This window comes from Pseudochaenichthys georgianus, chromosome 1 (assembly GCF_902827115.2).
Source record: "Pseudochaenichthys georgianus chromosome 1, fPseGeo1.2, whole genome shotgun sequence".
Classification (NCBI taxonomy): domain Eukaryota; kingdom Metazoa; phylum Chordata; class Actinopteri; order Perciformes; family Channichthyidae; genus Pseudochaenichthys; species Pseudochaenichthys georgianus.
In genome coordinates this window covers 33,810,240-33,832,839 of record NC_047503.1, presented here as the reverse complement: position 1 = coordinate 33,832,839, position 22,600 = coordinate 33,810,240, and the positions used below count along the sequence as shown (strand labels likewise).

Genomic DNA, 22,600 nt, shown 5'->3' with positions numbered 1-22,600 from the left:
TCCAGCCCATTGTGGTGGTCACAGACAGCTCCAGTGTACCTCTGGTAGTCGGCTCCTATCAAGCTGGTCCCGTTCACAGCCAGGATGCGGTCTCCGATCCTCAGCCTGCCGTCAGACGCCGCCGGGCCGTCGGGAATCAGAGTTCGGATGTAGATGCCTGGAGCGTTGAGAGGAGTGTGCTGCGGGGGGGACAAGAGTTGTAGTTTGAACAGAGTGAGAGTGTCCATTATGTAGCTGGTAGAGAAACTCATTTATACTGCGGCCAATGAAGATACATGTCCTTCTTTTTAATATCAGAAAGGTTTGCGTTTTAACTTTTACGAGACACTTGTAACGAAATTAACTGCAGACGGCTTCCAGAGTCTAAATCTAGAGTCTAAGGAAATATCATATTCAAGTTATAATGATATCAAATAATATCACCATTGATAATCAATAATAACATGAACATGAAAAAAACATTTTGATGACATCCTATACTAAGACCGTTCTTATAGCATTACTGTTTTTAACCTTTTTCAAGAACTACTCAACTGGGTCTTTTTTTAAAACTTTTTTTAACAGAAAAATACACCACTGAAACCTGGACTGACAGGCAAGATAAAAAGTGAAATCTGTTTCTGAACGTCTTTGTACTCACCAGGCCGTCTATGAGTCCCATGCCGAGTCCGTAGGGTCCTTTGTCCAGTTCCACTACAAACACCACACACAAGTCATCAGGAAGGGGAGGGGCGCCAGGGGATGATACAGGGAAAGGAAACTCACACCCACTAATACACCCTGCAGAGGACACGGACACCCAAATGCACAAAAACACACACACACAAACACACAGACACACAGGGTCTTGCTATGGGGTCGGACAAACATGAAAGGTGTTACTGTGCAGAACACACACACACAGATACTGAGACACATGCTACATGCTACAGAGCTGATCTGACACACACACACACGTGCTTCTGACAGAAGCCTGCAGATGTCACACTCACTACACTGTAACATGCACAGGAAATATCCTGCTGATCTAAAAGCTCCAGTGTATAAACTACAGAAGCGCACAAAAAGTAGTGTACATTTTAAGCTGCATTCATCGATTTGTGACCACTAGGGGGCAGAATAACTCCAAAGCAACCAACAGAGTAAGCCAATTTTAGCTCTCATTCTGGCTCTGGCTTCCAACTGTTTTACTAGCTCGTGGCTAAATGAGATTTTCTCCAATGTGAAGCTCGTGAGTTTATTAGAACGTTTTTTCAGAAGACAACTTCTTGCTGCAGCTGGAAATGAGAGCAGTTGACAGTAAAAGTGTTGTTAAATCAAATGTATGAGCTAACAGAGGCTAAAACTCTTTGTTGATTATTTTTTTGTGGCGACCAGGGACCTCTTAAACATTAATGTTTTCATTGACTCCATTCATTTAAATTATTTTTGATAATTGCTGCTTTGAATAAATTAAGAATTGCACTCATTTTGTGTAGGTGTTTTCAATATGTCTACAGTGTCTGATCTATTGTCTTTAAATATAAGTGAGTGGAGAAGCACAGAAGAGGAGACTGAGATGCAAAAGTTAATGTCCAATGTAAAGTGTCTTTTTCATATTGGTCAATTCCAGGGGGAATTTGAATGTGATACTAGCAAATGTATTTTCATTATAATATGCAACATTGTTTATAATGCAGTGTATATACTATATTGTTTATTAATATAAAGTGTAGAGAGGTACCGATCCAAAACACTTTTACAATATCATTTAGTGGATGTGATGTTGGCGCAACAACCTTGAGTTTGATTAATGCAGTTAAAAAATACGTTTGAATTACATTGATGCAGGATCTCAAGCATCACGGTACCTCCAATCATATTTACTCTAACTATGCAGTGAGATAATCAGACACGGGATATTAGCACTACTTATCTGCAGAAACCCTGAGGTTTCTGAATCGTAAAAACTTGGATGAATGAATCGCTAATGTTATGTGTAAAGAACTGCAAGGCTTAACACTTGAACAGCAGATGTGCAATGGAAAAAATAACAAAAACACAATATGTGAGTTAGTAAATCATATTTTTGTTGAAGCTCACAATGTTCTGTCTTAATTAAAAATATGTATTAGATTTTTGTAAAGATTTTTATGACAAGTTGAACTGTAGTGTTTCTGTTCTGGATTCCTTTATCATGCTCATGTGTTCTTGTTATTTTGTCCACCTCCTGTATGATATTCAGCCTACCCTCCAGTCCATTGCTGATGAGCCCGTTGGTCTTTTTACACTCGGCCACAGTTCTGCTGCTGCAGCCGTTAGTCTGGGCGATGGGGCCTATGAACTTCCCTCCCCCTCCTCCTCCTCCTCCTCCTCCTCCCCCCCCCCCCTTCGTCGGGGTACAGCGGGGTGTTGGTGGGGGTCAAGAGGCAGGACGGGTCTGGATTTGCTGTCCGGGCGTGGTGGATGGTGCCGTTCCTCCTGAGGCTGTGTGTGTGTGACTGGCCTGGAGGTCTCTCCCGTGCCCTATCCTCTCCCGGCTCCCCCGTCACCTCCTCCCCAGGACCCGCGGAGCGGGGACTGCTGTGGGCCGGAGGCAGCAACTCCCTCTGTGCCGGGATCGGACAGAAAGACTTTAGAGGACAGTATGAGGAGAGGATGAAATGATTTGAAAATAAATATTCCTATTATCTTTGATCATTTGTTTTGTTTGTTTGAGATTCTAAGGGCTTATTGTCATGTGCACAGTCGCTACAGTGTAGTTATGGCAATGAAAAACTTCAGTCCCAGGCTACTCCAACAATGCAACATAAACATATATATTAGACATAAAAAACTCTTAAACTAACAATATAATAGTGCAAGAAGAAACCGAGTAGAATAAAAAGGTGCAAGATTATCTTGCAAGACCAATGTGTAAGTAATGTAGATGAAGTAAACTACATACATGTACAAGAACAACATCAATACAATACGCTAAATGTTGCAGGACAAAACAGTCCAATTAAACAATGAGTAAAGAATAAAAAATAATCATTTTAAAGACACATATAGGCTATTTATTGGTGTATATGCATGAAAATGTGTACATACGAGGGTGCAGCAACACTAGGGATTAAGGTCTAGTCAGCCGTTCCCACTAATTAGACAGCCTGAAGACTAATCAGATTAACCATGATTTAACCATGTCTAGGTTTCTGTGAGTGTGTGTGTGTGTGTGTGTGTGTGTGTGTGTGTGTGTGTGTGTGTGTGTGTGTGTGTGTGTGTGTGTGTGTGTGTGTGTGTGTTGGCTAGAGTAGAGGGTTTTTGTCTTTCATTCATGGGATTAAGGAGGAACTCCTCATAAACCACAGCTGCCGAGGCACATGGCCTGGATTACTGCGAGGTGTGCGCACCTGACAGAGTGCACAGTGTGTTTCCTGACCTGTACGTCGGGCCAGTCGGCTGTGTTGGTCCCGTTGGAGTGTGTGTGCACACTGGGAGTGTTGGTGTGTGTTTGCGTCTTGGTGCGCAGCCCCCACAGGTAGTGGCGGATGTAGAGCAGCTGTCTGTAGATGCTGTCCTCCACACACTCGCTCTCCAGGTCCACTCTGAAGCCGCCGCTGGGCAGCACTATGGGAGGGTGGTTCTCAAAGCTCTCCAGGAGGTCCACTAAACACACACAGACTGACGTTAGCGCATGCACACACACACACACACACACACACACACACACACACACACACACACACACACACACACACACACACACACACACACACACACACACACACACACACACACACACACACACACACACACACACACACACACACACACACACACACACACACACACACACACACACACACAGAGAGAACAGCTCCCTATCAGCCTGTCACTCTTCCTGTTTTGCATTTGTCACATTTAGAACTCCTACTGGATAGCAATTTAATGCTAACCACAGCTGCTAGATACAATAAATGTGAGATATAAAACATATAGGGACGGGTGGCGCAGTGGTCTGTGCGTTTGATCGTCAGATCAAGGGGGCGTTGGGGAACTACAGTTCGAAACCTGCTCCCGCCCCACTGCGTCAGGCCGTTGTGTCCTTGGGCAAGACACTTCACCCGAATTTGCTCCTGTGGGTATCGTCCACAGTAGATGACCATTACATGTATGATCTGTATTTGTAAAGCGCTTTGAGAGTCATTGATAAAGCGCTATAATAAATATAAGGATTATTATTATTATTATTATGTCCTCGTCTGCATTCAAAACAAAAACAAATGTTCTGGTTATGATCATGTTTAGACTTTTAAAAGTGCATTATCTTTAGTATAATTTTGAGATATGTTTAGTTTACCTGAGTAGTTACATTACATGTTACTTATTAGACGCTTTTATCCAAAGCGACTTCCATACTCAATACTGTGGGCAATCCCCACAGGAGCGATTTGGGGTGAAGTGTCTCGCCCGGGGACACAACGACATGCTGACTGCAGTGGGGTTTGAACCTGTGACCCTCTGACCCCAACACCAAGGCTCTACCCACTGCGCCACACGCCTACATGACATTACATTTAAGTGAGAACAACAATTAAAGTTCCCTTGCAGATTCAGATGACTTCTACTTAATAAAAGATGATGCATTAAAAAAGACAGACTGATGTATATACAGTAGTTCAAACTTCCCCCCTTTTGGCAGATGAGTGTTAAAACAGCCCTTTGGTAATAAACTCTGCACGTACATCATTCTGCACGGTGAAGGTCAGACATCACAGTGAAGTTATTAAAAGCAAAACACGTTTCAGAGTGGAGGGGACACCTTAAATATTAATGTAACATTCATTCAACAATGATTTTAAGGAGTGTTAGACCAGTATATACTGCAGAGGCTAAACGTTCCCCTCTCATAACACGAGGGCATTATGTGCCAGCACTCTTTCATTGACTGGTAGGGCAGCGTATGGCCAGAAAGTGATGGCAATACTGAGATCACAATGAATCATTGGGTTAAAAGACAACATCTATTTTTTAACAATTTGGATTGTTTTTTAAAACAGCGCTGCTTTCACTTCTATTGTGCTGCTGGTGAATGAGTCTTTGCATCAAAACAAGATGACAACAGAAAGCAAAACAGTATTTTACTTTACTATTCTTCACTGGACTGCAGTCAGAACGTCCAGTAGTGTTTTCACAGGGTGCTGCATCAGCGTGTGCATGCACAGGCATTAGAGCTCCCCAAACTCTACTGTGGCTGGGTGTGCGTTTAGAAAGCGCATGATGTTATAAGCAGCAACGTTTTCTATGAGCTGAGCACTCATTTAAAGTTGATAGTTGGCCACTCAAATAAAATGTACCTGTTCTGTATATATACGCCTCGTCCTCGCTGCTGGGCTGCCATGATGGGACAGGGCCTATCTCTGCTGTGAGCTGGTACTGGGTGAGGATCCTGTGCAGCTGTACTGGCTTCAGAGCCGGGTGCTCACTGGACAGAGCTCGCCAACTTAACTGCACACGGGGAAGAGAAATGAATCAGAAGTCCTGGGAGGTCAGTGCTTTCCAGCCTGGGAGGTGAAGAGCAGTGTGGACGGATCCTGGCTGCACCCTTCAAAGTACGTCATTAATCAATAGCTGATCAGAGCTACTTGCTTTATGAACAGCAGTTCTGTCGAATGTATTTAAAACAGTCAACTTGATTACAGTCAATCAGGATTGAGCAGCTGTAATACTGATAGCCTCCATTAAACACATTTTAATACGGTAAGCTCTCTTTGTATATACGTTTTGACACCTTATTAGTGCTGGCTAGCAATGCTGTACAAGATTTCAGCCGACTATGTGTGTGTGTGTGATACCTGTGTGAGCTGTTGTGGGGGCGTGGCCAGTATGGACACAGCACTGTTGAGTTTGGTGAAGAATTTGTCGGCCAGGTGTCCCAGACCAGACCTGCTCGCCCACTCCATGACCATCCGCAAACACGCCTGAATCTGCAGCACCTTCGACCGCTGGAACCAACCCCGAGATGGACCTGCACACACACACACACACACACACACACACACACACACACACACACACACACACACACACACACACACACACACACACACACACACACACACACACACACACACACACACACACACACACACACACACACACACACACACACACACACACACACACACACACACACACACACACAGTAGTGAGTGTTTGGACATGTTCCTCTGAGACACTGCAGCACACTTTCTATTCTGGGTGTGTGCGTGTCTAAGGGAAGGCAGACTAACACAGAGACAGTGAATGTGTTGTGCGACAATACAGAAATACATTTGTGTTAGTAATTTGATTTTGAAGGCAGGGACACGATGGCCCACGCAGAGCAGCCTGCTCCTTGCAGAATACAAATGCAGCGCTGCAGCGGGGCTCAGATGACATCCCTCACTCTGTAATCCGTTGTTTCTCTGCATCACTTCAAAGAACTGAGAGGAAGTTTTGTTGATGGTTAAGCAGGCGATACATTGAAATCTGGCATTTGTCAATCTGTCCTTCCATTACCGCAATGCAGCTATAATGACTGTTTAATCTTTCTGAAATACCCCCCAATGTGAGATTAGACCTCAAACAATGACAAACAACTGGACTAACGTTAACGACACCCCAGATGACAAATTAACCTGTTGAGACTCTATACAAAATAAATATAAGAGCCATCTTAGCACATACTTATATTTAGTTTAAATGTTTTTGTTGGCGTGAAAATATTATATAGGTTCTCATATAATTTAATGTTATCTTTCCATTTTTGTGATCCTAAAAAGATTGAATCTACCAATCGTTGCACCTCTGACTTAATGAAATGATTATAAGTAAGGGACAAAAGTTAACATAGATGTGATAAACATGTTTAAAATGGAAATACAGATCCTTTTAATAGTCACATTAATCCTGACGAGACTGTTTTCTTAAAATGATTGAATGTGAACACATATTTTTATGCTGAAATTAACAGAAGAAGCCGCTGTTTCCAAAAATGTTTTCACAAGATACTGGAAGGTGTTCGTAGCACAACATCAACAGTTTCATTTCTCAGAGATAAATGGAGGAGCCTTCTGGTGACAGAATGAGTAAACCTGATTATCTTCAGACAAACAATGCCACCACAAGTTAGACATGACAGGAAGCTTCATGCATCCAATCAACTGACAGTATAATGTGCAGACAGCACACACACATACTCTAACCCTTCAAATATTATGCCATATGTTTTAGGTGCACACACACACACATATGCACACACTCCCCTCCGTAATAGGCTTACGTCTACAGATACAGTAATCTACGCGTGAGGCATCACTAAAGACGAGACATCACTTAACCTCTTATCAAATGTGTCATAATGCTTCCTAGCAGCTGGTTTACAGACACGTCTGAGTCTTTTACACTCTCCAACAAAAGGTGTGACAACACACACACAAGCAGGGGAACACAGAGCGCCTGCACCGTATCACATCTCTTCCGTAATATCAGGCTGACAGAGTGAGTGTTGCAGAGAGCGCTCAGTGCAGGCGTCAGCGTTACCTGCCACAAACTCACTTCCCTGTTACCATGGACACCACCAGTGCAGAAATATCAATGAGCGACAAAGAGGAGAGCGAGGGAGAGGAAGAGAGAGCCAGACAGACGGAGAGAGGAAGGTGGAGACGGGGAGGAGGAGGGGGAGAGAGGAGCCTCCGCATGAATATAAAGGTATTTCTCCCTCTGCCAGACATGTGATCTCTCCTGTCTCCCCCGGCTAATGGAGACATATGGCAGGAGCGTGAGGGTGTGTGTGCAGGCTAAAGACACAGAGGGAGGATGTGGAGAGGTTGGGAGTGATGGGTGGTCAAACGCATGGAAATAGCCGGCAGTAAATTACAATTTCTGTTTTTAGACAAAGTAATAGACTATTAGCACAACAACTTCCAGCCATTTACCCTTCATGCTGACCTTTTCCCCTCTTTCCCCCTCCTTCCTCTAGTCCTCTCTCTCTCCTCCATCCACCCCCACCTCTCACCCCCCGATGGCCAGATGGAAGGATGGAAGGCAAGGAGGAGGAGGAGGTGAAGGGGGGAGAAACAGAATGCAGATAGGAGAAGGGCATAGAGGACACATCTAGGTTAGTCTCTGTCAAAATGCTGACAAGGACACAGGGACACACTCTCTCTCTCTTTCTCTCTCTCTTGCACACACACTTACAACTGTACAAATCCTGAGGGGGGTCTAATGGAGTGTGCGTGGGCATGCTTTTTGCACTACCTTTGTCCATTAGCTGGTTAAACAGCGACACGTTGGAGAAGAAGAAGAGGTAAGCGAACATCTGAGCCTGGATCTCCGGGTGGACCTGGTAGCTCTGCAGAAGCTCCTGGCCGTTCTGAAACACCTGCACACACACACACACACACACACACACACACACACACACACACACACACACACACACACACACACACACACACACACACACACACACACACACACACACACACACACACACACACACACACACACACACACACACACACACACACACACACACACACACACACACACACACACACACACACACACACACACACACACACACAGGTGAGCACAGACATACTGTTGCTGTGTTAAGAGATTTACAAATGTCTATTGTTGCTTTTGTATCTGCAGTTCCATTACCGCAGAGGACAAGAGTTACAGCTGCACGATTCCATTACATATAGAGATATTCCAGTGTACAATTTAATACCCAACCCCCAAGTTCCCACCTGATATACTCAGTATCTTCTCCACCGAAACGTTACATACATGGACCCCCTGGCAGGTCAATAAGGTTTAAAGGGTTAATGACATTTTAGAAAGATCCCACAAATATTTGTACAACATAACTCAAGGTCAAAAAAGGTTAGGAAAAAGAAGAGGATAAGGAAGTCAGAGTTGTGTTTATTTGACCTTGACAGCTCATATGGGACTATATGTCTTGCTGCGTGAAGCAAAATAAAGAAAGGTGTCATCAGCCAGCCGGAGCAGTGCGTCTCATTCTTAGCAGAGACCTCCCCTCAGGTGCATCGGTGTGTTTGACAGGATATTTTACACACATGCTGCTGATATTTCCATATCTAAACCCAGTTTGGAAACAATCATCTTATATGATATGCTGTTACGCTTATAACGTAATTTACGAAAAATCTAAATTGAATTACCTTGTACTTCTGTCTGTCACAAAATCGTTGTATTATTATGAGGTTTCGTGCAGATACATATTTTGTAAGCATTTTTTTAACACGATGTGTCTCCATATTCAATTAAAACATCTTCCACAGGATTAAGTCAAAATATGAAGTTCTTAGACTGATTTAAATGTTGGAGTCTATTCTATATTTAAAGTCTATGCTATCTATTTATTTTCTTGGCAAAATTCAGGAAAACCGTTTCAATTTTGTTTCTCCATTTCACAATAATCGTCATCATTTATTTTATTGCTAGTTTTAATTCATTACATTAAAGTCCCAATCTGCTCGAAAATGTATTTTTGCCTCTGGAGCATTATTGTTTGTCTTGTGAAGAGTATACAATACATATTCATGCCAATAGTTTTACAATCGTCCACTGATCTACAGGGGGCTAATCTATTTTTAGATTAATGGTAATTGCACAAAGCAAGACAACATTGCATGTAAACCCTTACTGTACTGCTAAACAAAAGAAATACACATGCTCACCTGAAGGACCCTGCGCACAGGCTCAGGAAACCCTACACCTCCTTTCCAGCAGGGCTCAGAGCTGTCCACTGGAAACGGATTACAGTCCAACAAACCTGGTAACACTACATAAAGAGCCTACACACACGCACACACACACACACACACACACACACACACACACACACACACACACACACACACACACACACACACACACACACACACACACACACACACACACACACACACACACACACACACACACACACACACACACACACACACACACACACACACACACACACACACACACACACACACACACACACACACTTTATGATGAAAGTAATCTGAAATTGCAAAATAACCTCTAACTCATTCATATTCTGACCTTCGCTAGTCATTTAATTTGTGTGTGCAACAACTCAATCTGCTCTTCTACTTTAAAATGATGTCTTGCTCATTAAGAAGATGGCTCCGTTGCCGCGGTGACAGATTACCTTGGTGATATAGTAGACACATTGCTGGAAAGTGTACATGATCACTTCTTCCAAGATTGTCATTGCCTCCTCATTGGCTGATATGGTCGCCGACAGCAACGACTCTTTTGACCCTATGCACAGATGACAGAGAAAGAGGCTCACTTAAGAGATGGAGGCAGAGATGGAGCAGCATCAGAGTCTACTGTATGTCACTGTGAGTAATGACTCTACAGCCAAGTGTGTGTGTGTGTGTGTGTGTGTGTGTGTGTGTGTGTGTGTGTGTGTGTGTGTGTTTACCTTGCAGTGTCTCAATGGTGTGTGTGTACGCTGGGGCTCTTTGCTGTATGAAGTACAGGATTTCGATGGAGTTGGACATCCAGAAGAAGATGGTCTGCAGGTCTGGGATCAGGTCTGAGATACTGAGCAGGCACAGCGAGGCCGGGTCCTGACTACTTAGACACACACACACGCACAAATGAAGGGTTAAAGGGATAGTTCAATATTTTAGGGGTTATTTACAAGGGTTTTTACGAGGCACCATAGTCCGTTTAGTTTAGTAGTTAAGGTTAGAGTAGTTTAGGTTTTATAGTATTTGGTTCGGTTCTGTATAATACCTGAACTCTCTCCAATTCTCGATGTTCTGATTCACCTCGATTCACCACAGTCTAACAATAACAGAATCAAACGAGACCAGCAAATCCGGGTTCTTCAACATTGATTAATGTTTTTGTCAAAGAACTCTGGTGGCTGTGAAGAGTGCATAGATAGCAGTTGTATTTCCCCTATGGCAAGGTAAAGCGGTGATATTATTCTATATATAGCACACAATTAAACTGACATTGATTTATTAAGGGGCTAAAATATGTTTCTGGTGCCCCCATTCACAGCAGTACATGAAACTGCGCGTCGTTACAGCTAAAATATAAATGTCTAGCCATTTAGAACTATCCTTTAAAAAAAAGTCACTTACAGTATACTTACTGACACACTGACATACATACATACATACATACATACATACATACATACATACATACATACATACATACATACTCAAAAACAGCACAGCTTTCGGTTGGAAAGCGATACTTACTGCTGAGCTTGCTTCTGAGCCAGCTCCTTTGTCTTCTCCTGTAAGACACACACACACAGACACACAGACACACACACACAAAGCAATTAAGTGCTCATTAAACTTTTAAGATGTGCGTAGGAGAGCCACACTTGAAGCTATCCCTAAGCTGCAGAAAGAAATACCACTATAATTTTCACAAAACCTAATACAGTCACACTGACGCATGTTGGTAATTACTCTATGCTCCACTGGACTGAATAAGAACGTACTGCGTTTACAACAACCCCATCCCCTTTTCTTTTTCATGCTTGTATTAAATATATAAACCCTTTGAAGAAAATCTGGTAGGATGTTCCACATAATGGGTTTCTTGCAGTGGTTTATCGGAGCCTAGTCTACAAGTTTATAGATTCTTATTAAAATAAAACCCTATTTACATTGTGTTTCTATTATTGTGTTGCTATTATTTAGGCCATTAACTCCTGACTAAAATGAATGTAATGCATTATGCACAATGTGGGTTTCATATTACCTCTGCTAAGCACTTTCCTTTGGAGACCCTGATATTTAGCTCAAACCCCAAAACTGACCAACATATTGTGTTTCCGTTTGTAATAGAGTACAAAACAAGTGATATGCAACCCTGTTTAACTATTCACCAGACCTGACAAGGATGACACGTTCCTTTCCACATGAGGTCATCTTAGGCAGAGACCAAAGCAACACAGAGACAGGCAGACAGACAGACAGGCAGACAGACAGACAGACAGACAGACAGACAGACAGACAGGCAGACAGGCAGGCAGGCAGACAGACAGACAGACGACAGACAGACAGACAGACAGACAGGCAGACAGACAGGCAGACAGGCAGACAGACAGACAGGCAGACAGGCAGACAGACAGACAGACAGACAGACAGACAGACAGACAGGCAGACAGACAGACAGACAGGCAGGCAGACAGACAGACAGACAGGCAGACAGGCAGGCAGGCAGACAGACAGACAGACGACAGACAGACAGACAGACAGACAGACAGGCAGACAGACAGACGACAGACAGACAGACAGACAGACAGGCAGACAGACAGGCAGGCAGGCAGACAGACAGACAGACAGACGGACAGGCAGACAGGCAGACGGACAGACGGACGGACGGACGGACGGACGGACAGACAGGCAGACAGACAGGCAGACAGACAGGCAGACAGACAGACAGGCAGACAGACAGACAGGCAGACAGACAGGCAGACAGGCAGACAGACAGGCAGACAGACAGGCAGACAGACAGACAGACAGGCAGACAGACAGACAGGCAGACAGACAGGCAGGCAGACAGGCAGACAGGCAGGCAGACAGGCAGGCATACAGACAGGCAGACAGGCAGGCAGACAGGCAGGCATACAGGCAGGCAGACAGGCAGGCATACAGACAGGCAGACAGGCAGTAGAGACTAACCCATGCGATGGTCTGGATTCGTCGGACTATCTTAAGCAGCAGTTTCCCAAAACTCCCGGGGGGGAAAGTGGAGGCAGAGTGTTGTATGCAGAGACACAGCAGGTAGGCAGGAGTCAGCTTGTGGTCATCTCCTGTGAGGGAGTTGAAAGGGTCAGTTTGCCACATTTTAAGCTTAATTTACCCCCAGGGGTACGTTCCTAAATCATGCAGTTCACAGAAGAAACAATAAACACTTGAACGACTTTCTTCCTCAGAAACAGCCATTGGAAACCAGCTGACAGTTGAACACCATCTGGAGCAACAATGACACTGAATCTGTTCCTTTAAGGCCCTTAAATCATGTTTCTCTATTTCCTTTAAATATTAATACGAAGTCGACCAAAATCTCGATGTAATGACCTGTACCTGTGTGATTGCATGCATTTTATTTGACAACCTCATTAAGCCTTCCTGCTGTTGTTGTTCTATCAAACTGACATCCTATATTCTCTTATTAAAGAGTAAATCAAAGCACCGACCTCCAGGTTCTATGAGAGACAGAATCCTGTTCATTAGCTGGTCTTCATGAGCCGGGTTAAACTCCAGTTGTAGCCTTCTTTTCTGTCCTCCTCCTCCTCCTCCTCCTCCTCCTCCTCCTCCTCCTCCTCCTCCTCCTCCTCCTCCTCCTCCTCCTCCTCCTCCTCCTGACAAACCAAGGGGTCCTCCCGCTGCCGGTCCTCCCGCTGCCGGTCCTCCCGCTGCCGGCCCTGCACTGCGGGGCTTCACCAGGTGAGGTTTGAAGCTGCGTCTGACTGCGGGAACACTTGACACCTGCGCTGCTCGGTCCTTCAGCACAGATCCACACATCTTGCAAGTCTGAGCGCCGCCCTCCCCCTCTTCCAACCCGGTGTCGTAAAGCTGCCCGAGGGAACGGAGGCGTGCCAAGGTTTGGGCAGGCAGAGGCTTAGCGCCCGTGGGGTCCTTGTACAGGAAGATGTAATGCGCTCCAAAGGAAAGAAGGTCACCGTGCCGCAGCGTGGTGGAGCGCTCGCAGCGGGAAAAGTTCACCAGGACTGTGGCGTGGAGCACCGGCTCCACGGCAACACAGGACCGCTGACTCTCCCCCGGATCCTCCACCTTGCTGTTGGCGTGGCGGCGGGGTGCGGCGACTCGGCGCAGGCGGCAGTGGAGCGGCAGGATGTCAGGGGAGAAGAGGCAGATGTTGGGGCGAGCTGACGGAGTCTCCTGACCCACCGTGTGCTGCTCTCTGTTCAGCAGGTACACCAAACAGTCCTGCAACACAAAGCACAATACATATCACATAATCAAAGCCAAAAGGAGTTATATTATAAAACATGACTGATCAATCAAAATAGTTACTTTCAATCGACTAATTGATTATTCGGCTCATCATTTCCTTTGTAAAATAAATTAAGTTTTAAATATATGATATTTCCCGCTAGAATGTAGTGCAGCAGATGTATAAAAAGTGACAAGAATATATAAGTTAAGAACAAGTAGCTTCAATATGGACTTAAGTTCACTACTTGAATGTAGCTACCTTACACCACTGATCATAACTCATAAACACAAGTCTCTAAGATAACACATGCACTTCTTCTCTCTCCTCACCTGCTGATTGTACCCCTGTAGCAGCAGGAGGTGGGGGGACTGGTAAAGCGAGTGCTTCACTCCTCCCTGACCTCCATCCTCTTTCCTACGGCCACTGGAGGCTGCATCTCGACCCCTTAAGGGTCCTGGCAGGGTGGAGTAGTAACGCTTGGGCTCATCTCCCAGTCCCAGCTGCAGAGGCAGGAAGAGAATCACACAGGTTGGCAACAGAACCATGAATAATAATGAATATCCTGACAGGGCTTTAGAGGGAGACCCACCTGGTTGAGGCTGGTCTCGCTGAGGCTGCGGCAGAAGGATGAGTTGCTGGATCGGGGCAGGGTCAGCGTCCCCTTCGCTCTGTTCCTCTGGAGCTTACGAGCCTGAGCATTTATATCTACAAGGAGGCAGAGAGGAGGAGTGAGAGAAGAACAAGGAGAAGGGCAAGAGGGAGAACAGGTGGAGAATAAGAAGAAGGAGCAAAAGGGAGAGCAGGGAGATAGAGGTTGAGGATACAGGAGGAGAGAGAGGTACAGAGCAGAACATAAGAAGAAGGTGTTCTGTGCAATGTCAGCAGGTATGTTGGACTCATGGGTGAAGTCTGGATAAGGTACATAAGTGCATAGCAGTCATGTGTGAGCTGAGTAAAACAAACCAGTCAGATGAGGTCAATGTTGCTGGATGGAGCACAACATTAAACCTGATGAAAGTCAACTGAGTTCTTAATCTGAGGCCATGCAATGGCTCTGCACACACACACACTCACACACTGGTTGAATCACGGGCAATGGGGGTGGCGCTGGTGACAACGCAGGTAGAGGTGGTCTCCACGGCAACAATGACTAACAGCCACCCTACCTGAGGCCAGTCCCCACCTTTAGAGCTGGACTGTACCACTCGACCACAGCGCAGGGGGGAGCTCCTGTGTTTGCCCAGCCCAGACCGACCCATTAGAGCCGCCAGGAACTGGGAGGTTTTGGGCCCTACAGCAGGGTGGGAGGGGTTAGGGAGGCTGAGAAAACACCCCCTCCCCATATACACAGCATCCGCACACCACAAGACATGCATGCACTGCGGAGCAAAACATAGTCTGTGGTGCTTTCAGTGAGTCAGCAGTTAGTAAAGAGAAACTAGGCATGGGACGATATGAAGATTTTATATCACGATTAAACTGGCTTAAATAATTGTGATTCACGATATTATCCTGACAATCATCATAATATGCTTAAACCCTATGCTTAATTTGGCACCAAAACATACTGGAATCAGATCATTTCAAATGTGTTAACAAACAGACATTTTGATTGCTGATAGGAAAAACATCCTTTTAAGTAAAAAATAAGCAATCAAACAATCTCAAATAAAACAACCGTAGGGTTCCCTGGTCTTTATTAATAAAGGATAATTCAACTGCAACATTTTGAGAATCTGTTCCGATTTGATAATTACTGTATTTTTAAATAAGGCTCCATTTTAAACTTCTCTACCATGATGGCTTTTTCACCTCACTCCTGAGGGGTTTTATTGTGATCTGCGTTACAATCATATATCGTCCCATTCCTAGGAGAGTTACGGTTAAAGGTATGAGGTACAGGATTTTTGCCAAACCATATCACTGTCAAATTATTACGATATAGTTCTCAAAGTCAATCAACAACTACATGTATTCATTAGAAACTATAGTACATAATCCGCTTAGTAATTCCATTTGAGCCAATTTTGGTGTTTTGTCTTATTTTAATAATAATAATATATTAATTTTCTATAGCGCTTTTCTGAACCCAAAGACGCTATTTTAGAACAATTGAACCAGAAGAAGTTATAATGTAGATCGCATGATTCAAGGTTGACAATACAATTATTTGCCAGTGATATGTCCGTAATGAAAATCCTACAGTACCTTTAAAGTGCGATCTCACAGTTTAAAACAGCGTGTTTAACAATAAACACAATTCCCACATGTGCATGCTCGCTCACAGACACGAGGGGAGAAAGAAGACAACAAGTGAGAAACATAATAAAGAGCGAAAGAGACTCCAGGGTGTGTGAGTTTTCTTATCACTATAACACAAAGGAGAAAGGGTTAGTGTGAAAATGAAAATATGGGTATTAATACGTTTTAGTTAATAAACAAGTTTTAACCCAGAAGGCATTCTTTGCTGTGAGTTTCAGTTGTTTGACAAATGATGAAACCCAGCCAAAAGAAGCACAGTAAGGAATGCTTTCAAAGGAGAAAGCTGCTGATATCCATATTTGTGTTATTGCAACAACAAATTGATCCTATTAACAAGTATTGCATGAGTTGCCAAAGCCTGAAAGCTTACTCCTCTGTGCCAAAGAGATCCATTGTTTCCCAAATGGTGCAACACTGAGTAACATGTTCCTTCAATACAAACACCGCTGCAGCTTATTGCAGTCAATCCAGAGTCAAGTCTCACAAGCATCAAAGCAGCCTGCCCTTCATTACGCACAGCTCTAATATGTTATATCATTTCAGACAAGTGAGCTATATAACAATTCACCTTCACACGGTTGTCATTAATAGAAAATTAGCTAGCTATAGAGACCAGCCCATAACAATCGAAACCAGGCAGTAAACATCTTTATTTCAGCTGTAAAGATGGGCATTTCAACATGGCGACCTTTGGAAATCGCTTTGGAACCAGCCGACCAGCCGAAGGTTGACTTTTGATGAACTGCTGTTTCTGGCACTTTCATATTGGCTTCATTTCAGCACTGGAGGTTGCAGAAAACATGCTATATATTGTGATTTATATGGTTATCAAAGTATGAAATACCCTATATAATAATGGAAGATTTGCCCAGTTCTAGCGTAAAAATTAGAAAGGATTGTTGACTAGCTCTCTGGCAACCACACAAGTTGACATAGCAACCAGTAAACCGTGGCATGCTGAGAAATGTTAGTGTAGCTTCAACGTGTGACTGTGAGGCTGAACATACTTCCTCTACCTCTCTGAACCAGCTGGGTGTTTATTAATGACTTCAACAGGGATGAGTGTGTGTGAAACTTCCATCAGTAAATCAATCTATGTAAAGGTCACAAAGTTTATACACCAACAGACATACACAGGTAAACAGTCCATTCATATTGCTGCATTGCAGATGGGAAGTCATAACCGTAGTTTTTACGAGTTCTTAAAATTACAAATGTACACATTATCAAATTAAATCTATCTACATATAAATGAAATCTCTCGCTGAAAATCAAATATCACCTGAGCAGTTCAGGAGTTACACAGGGCTGCTTGATATTGTGTCTGTAGTCAAAATGTGTCATTCATAAAAAACACTGGGGTGCCTACACCCATCGACCTCGGGTTGCAAAGGATTCAGCTTTCACTCAATCAATCGACCAGCTGTCTGTGCATTTCCACTGCACTGCTATGTGTGTGTTCACTTTTGTGTGTGTGTGTTTCCTCAAGTGCTCAAATACCCACGCAAGTGTGTGTTTCTATTAAAAACCCAAATTAAACAAGTTCTTCGCAGATCAATACTTCAATTATTATGACAAAAGCTCTTATTACACACACACACACACACACACACACACACACACACACACACACACACACACACACACACACACACACACACACACACACACACACACACACACACACACACACACACACACACACACACACACACACACACACACACACACACACACACACACACACACACACACACACAGCAGTGGAACTAATGAGCGGTGCTTTTCTGCTGAATTTGACATATCAAGAAAGAAAGGAAATTAGACCAGCTGCTTTTTGCGTGTTTATGTTTGTGTGTGTGTATGTGTGTGTTTGTACCTGTCTGTCTTTATGTGTGTGTTTGTCTTAGTGTGTGTCCTCACCAGCAGTGATGGTGTCCTTCTCTTTGGCGTTGAATTCCTCCACCTCTGCCCTCCTGCGCAGCTCAAATCTGCGAGCGTGTCCCTCTCTGGGTTTCCAAAGCTCCTGGAGCAACAGCGGCTTTTCGTTGTCCCCCATCGCACGCAAGCATTCGGTTCGCCACCCCCCTTCTCCTATCCCACCTTCCCCCTCCAAACGCCCGATGACGTCGCACAGGACGTAAGAGTGGGCAGCGTTCTTGTTGAGAGAGTAACGGTCGAGTGCCTCTTTGACCAGCTCCTGGGCACTGGAGCGCGGCGTGGCCAGGACGCTCTTGTAGTTGGCACCGGCACAGATTTCATCTCCAAAGATCTTCAGCACCCCCGGGGCCGAGCTCTGCGTGGAGAGTTCGGCCGGGTCGTCCGTCGGTCGCTCTGGGGGTTCAGTCGTGGAGCGCCTGTCCCCACGAGTGTTTGTTCCCGTTTCTACTGGGACACGGTCTCTGTAACTCAGAGTGCGGTACAGGACCTGGGGAACAGACAACCAAAGCTGAATGCACTGTCGGGCCACTTCATCACAGACTGTGTACAGTCTGTGTTTTCTACAATCTCACCAAGTGGCCTCCAGTGGTAACCAGTCATGCACACAGTTTTGGTTTCATTTGCCAAGGTTTAAGGGTATCTAGTTTTGAAATACTGGGGAGGTAGCATACATTACGTTTAACAAAGACAAAGTGTCTACAGCCATACTAGCAGCTACTCAATCACAGAGGAGAAGTGAGCAAAATGAGCAAAATGAGCAAAAACCGAACATCAGCATGCTCACGGGAGATTGTTGAACATGCAGATTATTTGCAGGAATAATATTTACCATGTTTGCCATCTAAGTTTGGATTGTAGCATGCTAACATTTGTTATTTACACAAGGCATCGCTGAGAGTAAAAGGTGGTACAAGACGGATGTTTTGCAGATATTTGATCATAAACACCAGTATTGGACAAAATTGCAGGGTTTTACTTGATGGTTTGCAGGGATCAAGTAATTATTATCAACTGTGTGTAGCTGGCGTAGCACTTGATCAAATAAGTGGTGAGATATTTCATTGCGGAGTTTGTGGACTGACTGACTGACTGACTGATCAACGTTGATGCTCTTAGCTAGGAGATACAAATTGAATGTGCTTTTCCAGAAACAGTATCACAGGTATACTTAATAATACATCTCAAATATTGCAAAACTTCAGCCAATAAAGCCAAATATTTCTACTAGGAAGTATACCAAAGGCAAGTGAGAATTTGAACTGGCCCTTTCATCTTATAGGTAGATAGACTTCACTAAAATATTTGTTTTATCTTGAAATTGAGAGAGCGAAATACTAAAATGCCAGTGTGTGTGTGTTTGTGTGTATGTGTGTGTTTGTGCGTACCTGTGTGAAGGTCCTGCTCTGGCGTTTCAGGCGGCTCTTGGACGGCAGGGACATACTGGCCCCGGAGGAAGAACCGTAGAACATGATGCCGCTTTTGGCTTCACAAACTCCACAACTGGGGAGCGATGAAATACATTTCAAATGATATATTTGACTCCAGCGTGAAGGAGTCAAATATTTACACAAACAAACTCATCTGCAAAAAGTCCATGCATAAAAGTTGATGATGGACTCACGGCTACATCTTACACTTACTTGTTGAACATTTGTAGATCTGGAAGGTAAACAGAATCTCCCCTAAATCTATTATGTACAATATATTGACTGAAAACAGACCATGATAATTAACAAGTTGTGTGTGTGTGTGTGTGTGTGTGTGTGTGTGTGTGTGTGTGTGTGTGTGTGTGTGTGTGTGTGTGTGTGTGTGTGTGTGTGTGTGTGTGTGTGTGTGTGTGTGTGGATACCTTGATGCTGTTATCTATGATCACTCCAATGTGCGGCAGCACCCGGTAAATGTTTGCAGTTGTGGGTCAGATGCTTTTCATTGCATCACCTTTCACACTGGAGAAGAAATAAAAGACGATGTTAATGTGAGTTTATGAGTTGAAAGCAGAACTGAAGCCTTTCTGCTGAGATCAGGATCGTTGAGGTTGTTGTTTGTCAACGCCCTGTCACATAAAGTACCTCAAGTTTAAAACTTAAGTTTGTCTCATTTATGAGCGTGAAGCATCTTGGGTTGAGTGTTTTTACTAAGGCTTATACATTCCTTTAACATAAGCTTACAGCATTATTGTCGGTGTGAGCTATATAAGTTATAATACAAATATATAATATGTTTTGTATAAAATAAGATAAATGTTGAAGATAGACTGATAGTCAATTCATCGAGTTGTGCATCACTCATCGTGTCCAGAGGGTTTTCCTTTTTCCCTATCCGGAAAAATGCACGTCAATATCTCCTCCTCTTTATTCGCAATAAAGACGGCCGTTGTATTATGCTTGACACATTATTTCACTTCTAGGAGACTTGTATGCTAGCGCAAACTAAGGACCTTCTTGCAACACATAAGGGAATACTAAAGTAGCTAAGAGCGCACACTTTCAGATCAAAAGCTTTTCCCCCCTTAACATCCAAAGTAAATCCTTATGGAGATTTAATGCAACTCATATTTTCTTGAAGCATCCTTCAAAAAATTAAGGAGAACCTTAGGCTGAGTGATTTTATGCAACCAGGCACGGATCCTTCAGGGATTCATATAATATCGCTGTGGCTCAAAGATTCAAGTGTCAACATTTCAAATCATATTATTGCCTGCCCAACAAATGTATGACTGAAATGTATGATTCTGGGCCATGACAGTGACCCCCCCCCCCCACGTCGACAATTCACTAGCGTCGAGCTCTTCCTCATAATTTCCCGGTAAATCCAAGTGTCCCAATCCGACCCTTCTGATATACATAGCCTTTCCCTTCAGAATATACTAGTTTAACCCACAGTTTCAATGTATCTTTGATGACTCACTACTATATCTTTACATTTTTTGTATTATTATTATTATTTTTTATTAAATAAATGTTACTTATAAATGTTACTTATTAAGATTTCTTGTTTTCTCTAAAAAAAAAAATCGAAAAACACTACATTTTCAAATTCTTAGAGAAGTCTCAGTTGTTGATTGAAAAGCTGGAATGAACACAGGTTTGCCATCTTTGCCAATACATCTTCTGGTTATCCACTCAATCAACATCATTTCATTGCTTGTTTCCAGTTCTTGACTGTGCAGCATTGTTTCCCTTTCACATGCACCACATTTTGTTGTATTCTTCTCCTAGCCATCTTGTGATCTCAAATGTGGTGCTACAGATTGTATAAAGCACAAATGAAGAACTGCTATGTCTGCCTGGATTCAGGTCATGCATTTATCTCATTTAACAGGTCTGTTTGCAGCCCATGTCACTGCTGGAGTCACGCTTCATTCTTGGCTCTGCATGAACCCCTTTGACCGATCAAGTCTTTTCATGAAGGTAACATCAGCAAGCACCTCCACATTTTAAAGCCACTGTGGCAGCACCTCACACACGTCTGTTTTGATTGCAACTTGTACTTTATATTATTTCCTTTCAGCAAATAATTGGCAGGCAGCCTAAAAGGTGTTGTTGTAGCTGACTGGTGGGATAACGTGACTATTTTAAATGCCTGCTAATCCACTGTAATCTGGCTACTTGGCCGCAGTTAACTCAATCCTGGGACCAACAAACCCCTTTGGTCCACACAAGGAGACAGAGGCCTACATTTTGCATTGGCAGGTTGTGTTTTGTGACCCAGGAGGTAGTGTTACATTTGGTTATCATGTCACACAGACTACAACTTCCCCACCACTTTTTTTTGATTTGCTGTCTGTCCTTGTCTAGACAGCTAGAAGGTCAGATATAAACGCTGCGTTAGGAAAAAAACTTGACACCAGTAAAACATGCTGGATAATATTGTACAGATTACAGAACGTGTGATTACTACCGGGTCTGCCCTTTATTCGGTGCCTGTCCGTCTGTTTACGACTTTGGACTCAGTGGTCGTCAGTAGCAACCGCCGTGGCAACAAAAGGCAGGAGAAAATCCTCAGAAATTAATCCGCTGATGAGTCGTCAGGCGCGGCACTAAAGGCGAGCAGCCCCGGCCTCTCCCGGTCAGCAGGTGTGTGATGTTTGAAGTCGAGCCAATCAAACACAATTAATAATCAATTAGCGGGAACACTGTTTCGACACGTGAACACTCAACCACGACGATACAATTGGTGATTTTAAACTATAAGGGTGATAAAAGCTGTGGGGGGTCTGCCCTCAAATAAAATAGACCCCGAAAAAGTTGTGAGAGCCCAGCAGTGGCAAACCCACTCCCCTGAGGGCTCTCCCGGGTGTCTGTTGCGTTTGTACTCACCCTGCCTGCAATGCGTGGCTCCATAGTGCTGGGGAATCCTTCTTGGTTTCTCTCTCATTCCTCCTCCCTGTACAATATAGAAA

At 43.9% G+C, this 22,600-nt stretch overlaps 2 protein-coding genes across 2 annotated transcripts in view; one reads left to right on the top strand and one right to left on the bottom strand.

Moving 5' to 3' along the window:
* foxk1 (forkhead box K1) overlaps positions 1-2,303 on the top strand; it is a 21,088-nt gene extending 18,785 nt beyond the window's left edge. The window contains exon 10 of the mRNA XM_034084638.2: positions 2,225-2,303. The gene's annotated coding sequence lies outside the window, so the exon portion shown is untranslated. The remainder of the gene's footprint in view (positions 1-2,224) is intronic.
* Positions 1-22,599, bottom strand: part of radil (Ras association and DIL domains) — a 26,032-nt gene extending 3,433 nt beyond the window's left edge. The window contains 22 exon segments of the mRNA XM_034084615.2: positions 40-179; positions 641-780; positions 2,230-2,371; positions 2,373-2,588; positions 3,404-3,630; positions 5,322-5,472; positions 5,820-5,992; positions 8,266-8,389; positions 9,717-9,833; positions 10,199-10,311; positions 10,478-10,629; positions 11,274-11,311; positions 12,714-12,844; positions 13,232-13,985; positions 14,325-14,495; positions 14,585-14,700; positions 15,179-15,286; positions 18,181-18,685; positions 19,584-19,698; positions 19,839-19,857; positions 20,048-20,144; positions 22,518-22,599. Coding sequence (XP_033940506.1) covers positions 40-179; positions 641-780; positions 2,230-2,371; positions 2,373-2,588; positions 3,404-3,630; positions 5,322-5,472; positions 5,820-5,992; positions 8,266-8,389; positions 9,717-9,833; positions 10,199-10,311; positions 10,478-10,629; positions 11,274-11,311; positions 12,714-12,844; positions 13,232-13,985; positions 14,325-14,495; positions 14,585-14,700; positions 15,179-15,286; positions 18,181-18,685; positions 19,584-19,698; positions 19,839-19,849 — 3,644 coding nt within the window. The 5' untranslated portion in view covers positions 19,850-19,857; positions 20,048-20,144; positions 22,518-22,599.
* Position 22,600: the final 1 nt, after the last annotated feature.